This window comes from Geotrypetes seraphini, chromosome 2 (assembly GCF_902459505.1).
Source record: "Geotrypetes seraphini chromosome 2, aGeoSer1.1, whole genome shotgun sequence".
Classification (NCBI taxonomy): domain Eukaryota; kingdom Metazoa; phylum Chordata; class Amphibia; order Gymnophiona; family Dermophiidae; genus Geotrypetes; species Geotrypetes seraphini.
In genome coordinates, this window is record NC_047085.1 from 479,441,193 (window position 1) to 479,453,357 (window position 12,165).

At 48.1% G+C, this 12,165-nt stretch overlaps 1 protein-coding gene across 1 annotated transcript in view; it reads left to right on the forward strand.

Annotated features, from left to right (window-relative positions):
- Nucleotides 1-331: 331 nt before the first annotated feature.
- GARS1 (glycyl-tRNA synthetase 1) overlaps nt 332-12,165 on the forward strand; it is a 77,975-nt gene continuing 66,141 nt past the window's right edge. Inside the window, exon 1 of the mRNA XM_033931748.1 lies at nt 332-639. Coding sequence (XP_033787639.1) covers nt 334-639 — 306 coding nt within the window. The 5' untranslated portion in view covers nt 332-333. The remainder of the gene's footprint in view (nt 640-12,165) is intronic.

A 12,165-nucleotide genomic window follows, 5' to 3' on the forward strand; every position in this document is an offset into this window, starting at 1 on the left:
AGTCTTTTCCTGTGCAGAAATGTTTTCTTCTTTCCGTAGTCCCCATGCAATAATTTAACCTCCCTCTTTCCAGCGATTAAAATAAGAGCTCGCTACCTTTGCTGCTTGCTACCTGTTGCCTTACTCAAACAAGCAGATAACTGGACGAGCCCACGAGCCGCCTCGCGCTTCGGACTCTTCCGCTGCAACGCGCTTGCGCACGGGAAAAAACTATCCATTCGCTGAATCTGTGCATCTCCCAACAGCCGGCTGTCTCCGCCTCTGGCTGCTTTGCGTCGAAAGTGCCGAAGCGAGCACGGGGCGTGCTTTTACGTTGCAGGGTGAGATTTCATCATGCACTCTTCCCCCCTCTTTTCCTGCTGCTGCTGCTGCTTTCGCCGGTCCATGCTGCTGGTGTGGCTGCGCTCTGTGCTGCCACCTCGCAAAGCGCTTGAGTTCCTCTTGCTCCCCAGGTCTCGCGCTGCCTATTGTTCCCTAATCCCCAGGCACGCGCCACCGGCTTTCAGGGATCTCGCGCTCTCCACCCGCCGCGCGGGTCCTGCAACAGCAGCAGCAGCAGTAGCAGCCGACGCGAGACGCGGCATGGACGGTCCGCTGGAAGAAGTGCTGGCTCCTCTCCGTCAGGCCGTCAAGGAACAGGTAACCCCCCCCCCCCCCCGGGCTGGGACGGCTTGGCCGAGCCAGGGCTCCGATGACTGCCCGTGGCTTTGCTGCATTTAATGACGGCGGCATGGAAGGCGTTTGCGGGCTGTTTTGTTGAAATCGGGTTGTTTGGATCGTTTCCCTCGAACAGAACAGGGGCGATGTGTACCCTAAGTAAGAGTGATGGGCAGGGATAATGGAGAAGATGGACTAAAGGTCAGGGAGTTTTCCTGGTTGACTCAGTGGGGAGGTTGCATCAGCTGTTTGCCATCTTATATCTTCCTTTTGGTTTGTCATGGGTGTCGCTGATGCTTATCCGGCTACAATGTTTTTAGGTGGTGCATAGGAGTCAGCTGTACAATAATTATGAAATGTTCATTAAGTATTGTGGAAACGCCTTAAGTCCACCCCAGTGGCTCGGTGTGTCGTTTTTCAACTCATGCCCTAACTTTCCTGACATCAGAAGCTCATATAAGTAAGTTCTGTGACATTGGAGGAAATAGGCTTTGCTTTTACTTCATGGAGTGCATCCTATCAAATCCCTTTGATAGGGTTTAGGGTCAGTAGAGCATCTACTTGGTTGGTAAAAGATCTCTCTAAGTCTTGCTCCCAAGTTCCTTAGTTGTTGTTGCAGGGTTGTCCATTCATCTTCCTATGACTATATCCAGGGCAAAGCTTTTGGTACCCTTGCACTAAATGTTTTTGGTTTTGCTTACAGCTCTGGCTCTGGAGGGTTTCCCTTTTTTTTTTTTCTAATGGCTTCAGAAAGCCCTCCCCCTGCCACGTTAGCCTGGAATTGCAATAAAAAGAAGCAATCTGAAATTTTCATTACATAAGGTTGGAAGGGTGAATTTTTATTCCAAGTTTCTTCAATGCATCTTTAGAGTAATTATCTTGGAATTTTTATTCCAAGTTTCTTCAATGCATCTTTAGAGTAATTATCTTGGCATTTTATAGGATAATATCTTCTGCTTATTTTTTTTAAATAAATCATATGGAGTTGTCACCTATGAATATAAGTTCTTGCTATTTTTTGTATGAGATCTTTTGCTGTTAGCACTTGTTTTGAGCAGTTATGTGAAATTACTGAAAGAACATTTACCGTAGTCAAGGATATACTTTACCACCAGATTTCCCATTTTGCATAATTTGAGTGAATTACAGAGTCTGTGTACAGAGAGGTAAGACCGTTCACAAGAAGGCACTAGAGAAACATGGAAAGGAATGGCATGGCAGGGACATTGTGTTGTATATGTTTACTGGAAGGGGAGGAGGAGAGGCTTTTATTGGGTAACATTGCACTGTTGCGCTCTTGATTTTTTTTCCAATTATCTTATCTCGGATCAATTTTTTTTTCTTGAAATGCCCCCTCTGTATTCACGGAAGATAAACAGGCTGCTTCATACTGGGAATAATGTGAAAGGAGAGGTGTAAAATTACCTATTGTACATTGGGCAAAAACACCCTTGAAGTTTAAATTTACTAGAGTTAATTACACTAAAATGGAGAAATCTTAATAAAGCACCTTTCACTTCTGCTATAGTTGCCAGGTACTGGTGACCCAGATTGCCCACTGTTGGAAACAGTTTACAGTGATACCTTGGAATCAGAACTTAATCCGTTCCAGAACCCGGTTCGAGTTCCAAGACAATTTTTCCCATTCAAAATAATAGAAACTGGATTAATCCATTCCTGGGTCCCACAAACTCGAATTTTAACAGGGCAGAGTGTGCTTAGATGTTGCAGTTGTCTTTGTTATCTGTGAAGAAGTGGTAAAAGTCCTCAACCGAATATGGAAAACTGTTTAAAACCAAAAACTGCCCCAGTTTGGCATTATTGTAAGTGGTAACAAATTATGTGAGGACGCACAACATATAACATGTTCATAAAATGATTCAAAATTTTGTGTGATCATGGCACCGAGGTACCCCCCCCCCCTATTCAAACCCAGCATGCACCCAAAAAGAGGGAGAAAAAGCCTCAGATTAATGTAGCAGTATAGAACCCAAAAGGTGACAGTGTTGGAGCTCAAGTCGTCTTATGTCAGCGAAGTCCTTGAACGTGCCTCTGGGTGACTTTGCCCTTTTCTAAACCTGAGCTGTTCTGTGAGGGAGTTTTTTTGCCAGTGAAAGTATCAAAAGCAGTTTTGATTTGTACCTTTTGGTTCTACACTGCTACATTAGTGTGAGGCTTTTTCTCCCTCTTTTTGGGTGCATGCTGGGTTTGAAGAGGGGGGTACCTTGGTGCCACGATCACACAACATTTTGAAACATTATATGAACATAAGTGGGAAAAACTGTGTGAGTCATTGTCTGTAAATGTCACTGTCTTTACAACTCAATTGTTTTACTTGATAAATCAAGACTTATGTACTCCTAAAACCTACTAATTTGAGTAATGTAACAGTTGCTCATCTCCTGCTTATCTCTTTTTGTCCCAGGAAGTTTTTCTGCTCCTTTTTGGGTCTTCTATTATGACGTATGGGTGGCCCGAGCGCTGGGGAAACGTACACACAAACACACATGAACAACGTGCAGGGTGTTTGGATTCCGGGGCAAAATTTTCGTTCGACATTTTCATTCGGATTCCAAGTTGTTCGAGTACTGGGGCGTTTGGATTCCAAGGTATCGCTGCACTAGGCTTGATGAATATTTGGTCTGGCCTAATATGGCAACACTTATTTTCCAAATTTAATTTCTATGCCGATGCTTTTAAGAGTTTGTCAAATGTTTCTCGGTCTGGTGTACTCTGATGATGAGGCCTTGTGATTTTTACAGGACCATTTAAAGAGTGAGGGACCTAGATGGACACTAAAATTGTCATTGGAACCGAATCGCAAAATTGTTACTTCTACTGTTAAGCGTTTCTGTAGCACTACTAGGCGTACGTACCGGTCTCCCTCAAGTTTTTCGGTGCAGTGGCACATTAAACTTGGTGCCCCGGCCAGAAGGCATCTGGAAGTGGGTGGACGCCAATGTGATGTCACGCGCATGTACGTTGATGTATGCGGAGACCCTCCGGCCACAACCCTGAACCTGTCACTTCGCCGGTGGGAGGACAGAAGGTGCGGGGAGAGTAGGAGAGACGCCGGCAAGGAGGAGAGTCATTGGCGCCAGCTGACTGCTTCTAGGACATGCCTCTTGCCGTGAGAGGCACGTCCTGTAAGCAGTCAGCCGGCGCCTCGTCGGGGCACACAGTTTGCGATATACTGCGCTGTACACATGATATGCAGCTACCAACTCTGTCCTAGCAGGCTCACAATCTAACCCTCCCTTTTACAAAGCCGCACTAGCAGCCACTGCTGCGGTAATCACTCCCGCGTCCGTAGGGAGTTAATGGATGTTGGAGTGTTTGCCACGCAGCAGCCACTAATGCAACTCTGTAAAAGAAGCCCTAAGTTACTCTGATATTTTAAATTGATCTAGTATTGCGAGATGTGGTGAACTGCTGAACTGCAGAGCTTTCCTGTGAGCTAGAAGACTTAAGAAAAGAAAACATTTTACCCAAAAGTGTAGTACAGTGTGCCCCTGCGAATTCGCGGTTCAGAATTCGCGGACTCGGCCATTAGCGGTTTTTCCCCACAGAGCAGCCAAATAGCTGGAAAGTTCACATCGCCACAACCAATCCGGACGGAAGGAGAACCGCGAATGACAGCTGAGCCCCGTGCGAGGTGAGAGGGTGGGCCGGAGCCAGAGAAGAGGAGGAAGGGGCGTGCTGAGAGTGCAAGGTTTATGTCACTGGCTGCGACGAGGGGATGCGACTGCGAGCGCTTCCTGCTGGACAACTGGCTGCTCATGGCTTTAAACCGCATCTGATATTTGTGGTTCTTCCAAATTCGCGGGCATTTCAAGAATGTAACCCCCGTGAATTTCGAGGGAGTACTGTATAGGAATTTTACAGTGAATTGGAGGATAGTTTCTCGATTATAATTCTGTCTAGCACAGACTTTTAATTAATTATTCTGTTCCTCCTATGCCAAGCATTTGAACAAGGTTTGTTCTGCAGTAAAGGCAAGTCTCATGATCACTTCTAAACATAATAAGGTTTCTTTATTTATATAGCATTATAAACTCTGTTAACTCCAGACTATTCAAGGTGGAGAACAACAAAATCATATTCATAACAAGCAATAGCATTTAAAGGCCATTTGTGAAGGGAGCTTGCATTGAGCTGCTACTGATTAAAAACAAAAAAAAACATAAGCTATCTTTGGGTGTAGTAGATATTTTCTTGTCCCTGAAGGGCTCATTGTCTGAGGGCTCAATGCAGAAAGGCTTTTGGTATAGCTGTGTGCGGTGTCTTGAATATGTGGCTTGCACCGTAAACATATGCCATGCAGAAAGCAAAATATATGCAGATTTTATGCATAGAAAACTTTGCAGTTAATGAGGTGGGGTGGGGGAATGTGCCAGACACATGCACACAGAGGTTTTTCAGTAAGCACAGCTTTTCTTGAACATGTGTGAACAAAAGTTGTACATGCAAGCAACCGTTTGGCATCTTTTTTGTGCATATAAATACGAGCCTTGCAAAAATATACAGTACATATAGACAAGAAATATTTGCAAGGCTCTTATTTTAGATATGAAAGTATGAGGTGCAAATGTGTGCTCTCACTTGTGCTTCACTTTTTGTAAGGAAAGTATGGAAAAGAAGGCCGCTTTTGTTCTCAAAAGTAGTAGATGAGCAAGTAAAGAAAAAAGAGGTTAGCTATAGCCAAAAATATCTGGAAAAGTTAAGAGATGCTGGTCACATAGTCAGGAAAGCAAAGATGCAAATGGAAGAAAAAATAGGCAGCACAGTAAAATGGGGGAAAAGACATTTTTTAGATATTAGTGATAGGAAGAAGTGCAAAAGTGGCATTGAGAGATTCGGCGGTGAAGGGGAGAAATATGTAGAAGCTGATAAAGATAAAGCTGAATTGCGTGTAAAATCTCTCGATTCTGTGTTCACAGCTGAAGCGCCAGGACTGGGACAGCAGAAGACAAACCGAAATAGGGCTGGAAGTGTGGTAGACCCTGATCGATTTTACAGAGAATTGTATTCATGAGGAGCTAGTTAAACTAAAGGTGGACAAAAGGGTGGGGCCGGATGGTATACATTTGAGGGTTTTGAAGGAACTTCAATACCCTCCGCTGACTGGCCTTTTTAATGCTTCTGTAGAGTCAGGAGTGGTACTGGAGGACTGGAGAAGGGTGGATGTGATCCCTCTTCACAAAAGCGGAAGTAAGAAAGAAGTAGGGAACTACAAGCCGGAGGCTGTTATAGGGGAAAACACCCTTCAGGGATTCAAGACAAAGTTAGACAAGTTCCTGCTGAACCAGAATGTACGCAGGTAAGGCTAGATTCAGGGAACTGGCCTTTGACCTAAGGGCTGCCGCGGGAATGGACTGCTGGGCACGATGGACCACTGGTCTGGCCCAGCAGCAGCAATTCTTATGTTCTTAAATCTGACTTCTATGGTAAGTAAATTAATGGAAACACGTTTAAAACAGAGAACAGTGAAGTTTCTGGAATCCAGTGGATTACAGGACCTGAGGCAAGTCTTGCCAGAGAAATGTAATCAATTTCTTTGCCTGGGTGACCAGAAAATTGGATAAAGGGAGTGCACTAGATGTGGTGTATTTAGATTTTAGCAAAGCCTTTTACAATGTCGCACAGGCGTAAATAAACTGAGTGCCCTGGGGATGGGTCCCAAAGTGACTGGCTGGGGTCAAGAACTGGTTGAGTGGAAGGCGACAGAGGGTCGTGATCAATGGAGATCGCTCTGAGGAAAGGGATGTTACCAGTGCTGTGCCTCAAGCTTCTGTTCTTGGGCCTGGTTTTTTTAACATTTTTACAAATGATATTGCTGAAGGGTTGTCTGGTAAGATTTGCCTCTTTGCTTATGATACCAAAATCTGCAGTAGAGTACCGTATTTTCACGCAAATAACACGCACCCGTATAAAACGCGCACACGTGTATAGCGCGCAGAAATCACGATGATAAGCACAAAAACTTTGGTATAACGCGCTCACGATTATACCGCGCATGCTGCCCGACTCTCCGTTCACCCCCCCTGACTTCCGTGCACTGCCCCGCCTCTCCGTGCGCTGTCCCGACTCTCCGTTCACCCCCCCCTGACTTCCGTGCACTGCCCCGACTTTCCGTGCGCTGTCCCGACTCTCCGTTCACCCCCCCTGACTTCCGTGCACTGCCCCCCTTGAAGGTCTGTCCCCATCCTGAAAGCCTGATGCCCCCCCCCCCGACGTCCGATACATCCCTCCCCCCGAAGGACCGCCGACTCCCCAACAATATCGGGCCAGGAGGGAGCCCAAATCCTCCTGGCCACGGCGACCCCCTAACCCCACCCCGCACTACATTACGGGCAGGAGGGATCCCAGGCCCTCCTGCCCTCGACGCAAACCCCCCTCCCCCCAACGACCGCCCCCCCCCAAGAACCTCCGACCGCCCCCCAGCCGACCCGCGATCCCCCTGACGACCCCCACGACCCCCCCCACCCCCCTTCCCCGTACCTTTGGTAGTTGGGCCAGAAGGGAGCCCAAACCCTCCTGGCCACGGCGACCCCCTAACCCCACCCCGCACTACATTACGGGCAGGAGGGATCCCAGGCCCCCCTGCCCTCGACGCAAACCCCCCTCCCCCCCAACGACCGCCCCCCCCCAAGAACCTCCGACCGCCCCCCCCAGCCGACCCGCGACCCCCCTGGCGACCCCCACGACCCCCCCACCCCCCTTCCCCGTACCTTTGGTAGTTGGCCGGACAGACGGGAGCCAAACCCGCCTGTCCGGCAGGCAGCCAACGAAGGAATGAGGCCGGATTGGCCCATCCATCCTAAAGCTCCGCCTACTGGTGGGACCTAAGGCGCGTGGGCCAATCAGAATAGGCCCTGGAGCCTTAGGTCCCACCTGGGGGCGCGGCCTGAGGCACATGGTCGGGTTGGGCCCATGTGCCTCAGGCCGCGCCCCCAGGTGGGACCTAAGGCTCCAGGGCCTATTCTGATTGGCCCACGCGCCTTAGGTCCCACCAGTAGGCGGAGCTTTAGGATGGATGGGCCAATCCGGCCTCATTCCTTCGTTGGCTGCCTGCCGGACAGGCGGGTTTGGCTCCCGTCTGTCCGGCCAACTACCAAAGGTACGGGGAAGGGGGGTGGGGGGGTCGTGGGGGTCGCCAGGGGGATCGCGGGTCGGCTGGGGGGCGGTCGGAGGTTCTTGGGGGGGGGGCGGTCGTTGGGGGGAGGGGGGTTTGCGTCGGGGGCAGGAGGGCCTGGGATCCCTCCTGCCCGTAATGTAGTGCGGGGTGGGGTTAGGGGGTCGCCGTGGCCAGGAGGGTTTGGGCTCCCTTCTGGCCCAACTACCAAAGGTACGGGGAAGGGGGGTGGGGGGTCGTGGGGGTCGCCAGGGGGGTCGCGGGTCGGCTGGGGGGGGTGGTCGGAGGTTCTTGGGGGGGGGCGATCGTTGGAGGGAGGGGGGTTTGCGTCGAGGGCAGGAGGGCCTGGGATCCCTCCTGCCCGTAATGTAGTGCGGGGTGGGGTTAGGGGGTCGCCGTGGCCAGGAGGGTTTGGGCTCCCTTCTGGCCCGATATTGTCGGGAAGTCGGCGGTCCTTCGGGGTGGGGGTGCGAGTGGTCCTGCCGGGGGGGGGGGGATGTATCGTACGTCGGGGAGTCGGCCGGGCAAGAGGGCTTGGGCTCCCTCTTGCTCCGATCGTGGATGCGGGTGCGGGTGGGAGCGCGTGCGAGCGGTCGTTCGGGATGGGGGTGCGAGCGGTCCTGCTGGGGGGGTGAATCGGGCGTCGGGCGGGGGTGGGAACTATGTTTTAAAACTTTTGTATACCGCGCTCACGCATATAACGCGCGAGGGGTATGCGCAGTAGGTAAAAACGCGTATAACGCGCGCGTTATATGCGTGAAAATACGGTAGACACGCCAGATGGTGTGAATAACATGAAGAAAGACCTGGTGAAGCTTGAAGAATGGTCTGAAATTTGGCATCTAAAATTTAATGCGAAGAAAATGCAAGGTCACGCATTTGGGCTGCAGAACCCCAAGGGAACGGTCCCGTTTAGGGATGAAGAACTTTTGTGCACGAAAGAGGACTGGGACCTGTGATAGTGTGTGATGATCTTAAGGTGGCCAAACAGGGTAAAAAGGTGACTGCAAAAGCTAGAAGGGTGCATACGGAGAGGTATGACCAGTAGAATAAGAGATATTAATGCCCCTGTATAAGACTCGGGTGAGACCTAGTACTACTAAACATTTCTATAGGGTTGCCAGGCATAACCTCATTTAGAATATTGTGTACAATTCTGGAGACCACACCCTCAAAAAGATATAAACAGGATGAAGTTGGTCCAGAAGAAGGCTACTAAAATGGTTGTGGTCTCTGTCATAAGGTAGATGGGGACAAACTTAAAGATCTCAATATGTATACTTTGGAGGAAAGGCAGGCGAGGGCAGATGGGATAAAAGGTTAAATACCTGTGTGGCATAAATGCGCATGAGATGAGTCTCTTTCAGTTGAATGGAATCTCCAGAATGAGAGGGCATAGGATGAAGTTGAGACAGTGTCCCTCAAACTTTTCGGCGCCGCAACCAGAAGGCATCCAGAAGTCCCCTGCATCAAGGTGATGACATCACGCCCACGTCTCTGCATGCACGGAGGACCTCTGGCCACGACCTTGAGCCTGTCACTTCGCCGGTGGGGGATCCTGGAGGAGGGGAGACGCTGGCAAGGAGGAGAGTCGTCGGCTGACTGCCTACAGGATGTGCCTCTTGCCATGAGAGGCATGTCCTGTAAGTCGGCTTCGGCGCCTCCCCTCCTTGCCGGTGTCCCGTGGCACACCTGGTATCTGCTGCGGCACACAGTTTGCTATACACTGACTTAAGAAGTGATAGGCTCAGGAGTAATCTAAGGAAATACTTTTTAAAGAAAGGGCGATAGATGGTGTGGAATAGTCTCCTGGTGGTGGAGATAAAGACTGTGTCTGAATTCAAGAAAGCGTGGGACAGGCACGTGGGATCCCTTAGCGAGAGGAAGAGATAGTGGATGCTGCGGATGGGCAGACTGGAAGGGCCATTTGGCCTTTTCCTGCCATCCTGTTTTTGTTTGAACTTAAGCACATGGGCTGTTACTTCCTGTTTGCCTTTGAAACTTGCAGGTGAAGACAAAACTGGCATGAAATCCTTTCAGCTAACCCTTCTCTGCTGCCCCATACTAGGCGAAAAGGGTCTCGGATTATGCATTTGTCGGGAGCCACCGTTTCCTCCTCTGCATTGCCCGGAATATGTCCGTGTCTTCTGCAGGAGTTAACTTGACGCATTCAACCCCATTTGGTGTCCAGTAACATGCGCGTATACCCTGCGATGACCTTGTGGCTGAGCTCGCTGTAGCTTTCTGCATTAGCCCTTTTGCTTGTGCCTCAAGGCTGTGCAGGGTTAAGTGACTTGCCTGAAATCACAGAGTCCCGCAGTGGGGTTTCAGCCCTACCTTCCCTGGTTCTCGGCCCATTAAGCTACTCCTGCACCCACCCAGTCTAATCGGTTGTCTTCCTCTCTGACTTTCTATCACTTTTTTCATAGATGAACATACGCATTCCTGTATTTAACTAATCATCCAATCACCAGGTTAGTTCTTCTTTTTTTTTTTTTTTAATCTTTATTAATTTTCAAATATCAACAGTGCATTGCAAAAAATTTTAAATGTAAACAAATCAGGAAAAGCACTTTAAATATACAAACATTCTGAAAACAATCATTTTCTCCTCCCTTTCCTCCCATTCATCCATAAAAGTATAACCACATATAGAATTTCAATAAACTAAATACAAGAAATAATGATGCCATCCCACTTCCCTCCCTCTCACCCTGGATGTGTAAGGAAATTAACTAAAAAAAAAAGGTACATGACAACTAATTTAACAAAAGACGTGATTACCAGGTTTCTATAAATTTCATATTCATTTTAATTGTGATAAAAGTGCACTTTTATCGCAATTAAAATGAATATGAAATTTATAGAAATAACCTGGTGATTGCATGATTAGTTAATTTATTTTATTTTTTATCATAGGGATTATTTGAATATATACCAGATTTATATTATTCCTATATTTAAAACATTATCAGCACCCAACTGCATTGCTTTATCCTGCTTCTCAACTGCGTCCCTACCATTGCCTTTAAATCTTCCCCAGTTCTGCTTGTTTTGAGTTACGAACGCAGCCCTCTTTGCATCTTATCACGTCCTTCTGGTCAGTGTAATTCAGTTGTACCCCCGCTTAATGCTCATTGACTCGTGGTGTTCTCCTTTGGTGCTTTGATGTTCCCGTATGACAGGGCAGACACTCGGACTTCCACCTTCATTGCTTCTACTTTTAAGCCCCCCCCCCCCCCCCCACACACACACACACACACCTGTTCTTAGCACAGTACCTCGTCTCAGGCATGTTTACATATTGTCACACTTTTGCTTATCATTATTTCAAGATTCTGCCGCCCTCTCAGTATTTCCTCATTTTCCCTTTTTTTATTTACCGGCAACTTCACATCGTGATCACTTATTCTTGAATTTCCTGTTACGTTTGTTCTCAATCCAGTCCTTGGGATACACCTTAGCCAGTCAGGTTTTCAGGATACCCACAATGAATATGCATGAGATAGAGACTAGGGACCACTCAAAGTTACAGGGAAATACTTTTAAAACCAATAGGAGGAAATATTTTTCACTCGGAAAATAGTTAAGCTCTGGAACGCATTGCCAGATGTGGTAAGAGCAGATAGCGTCGCTGGTTTTAAGAAAGGTTTGGACAATTTCCTGGAGGTAAAGTCCATAGTCTGTTATTGAGAAAAACATGAGGGAAGCCACTGCTTGCCCTGGATCGGTAGCATGGAATGTTGCTACTCTTTGGGTTTTGGCCAGGTACAAGGGACTTGGATTGGCCACTGTGAGAATGGGCTACTGGGCTTGATGGACCTTCGGTCTGACCTAGTAAGGCTATTTTTATGTTCTTATTTGCATATAGTTAGCATATGCAAATCTATCTCATTCATATTCATTGTGGGTATGAATACCTGACTGGCCAGGTTGTGTCTCAAGGAGTGGTTTGAGAACCTCTGCTCTAGTAAGTACTTTTTGTGTGTTTAAACCTCTTTGTAGTTTTTGTGTTGGAGGCCTTATATTATTTAGCTTGCCTGAAACGCTGAGCAACCCCCCCCCCCCCCCAACATAGCAGGACATAGCAGTGCTTTTTTTTTTTTTTTTTTTGGGGGGGGGGGGTGTGACCTACTTATCCTGCTGCCATGTTAGGTCTATGAAACTGTACTAGGAATTGCAGTAGAGGACTAGCAAGCTCCTAATGTATCCCCCTTTCCCCCTCGAGTATGTTCTCTCTTTGCTTAAGCAATACTGTTAAGATGTGGTATTACTGTTTGCTCTTTCCTGTCAGGTTTCCTGTAACTCCTCTACACACCTGCATTTCTGCCTTGTTTATGGCCTCCAGCTGTGCAGAAAATGAAAATGAAACT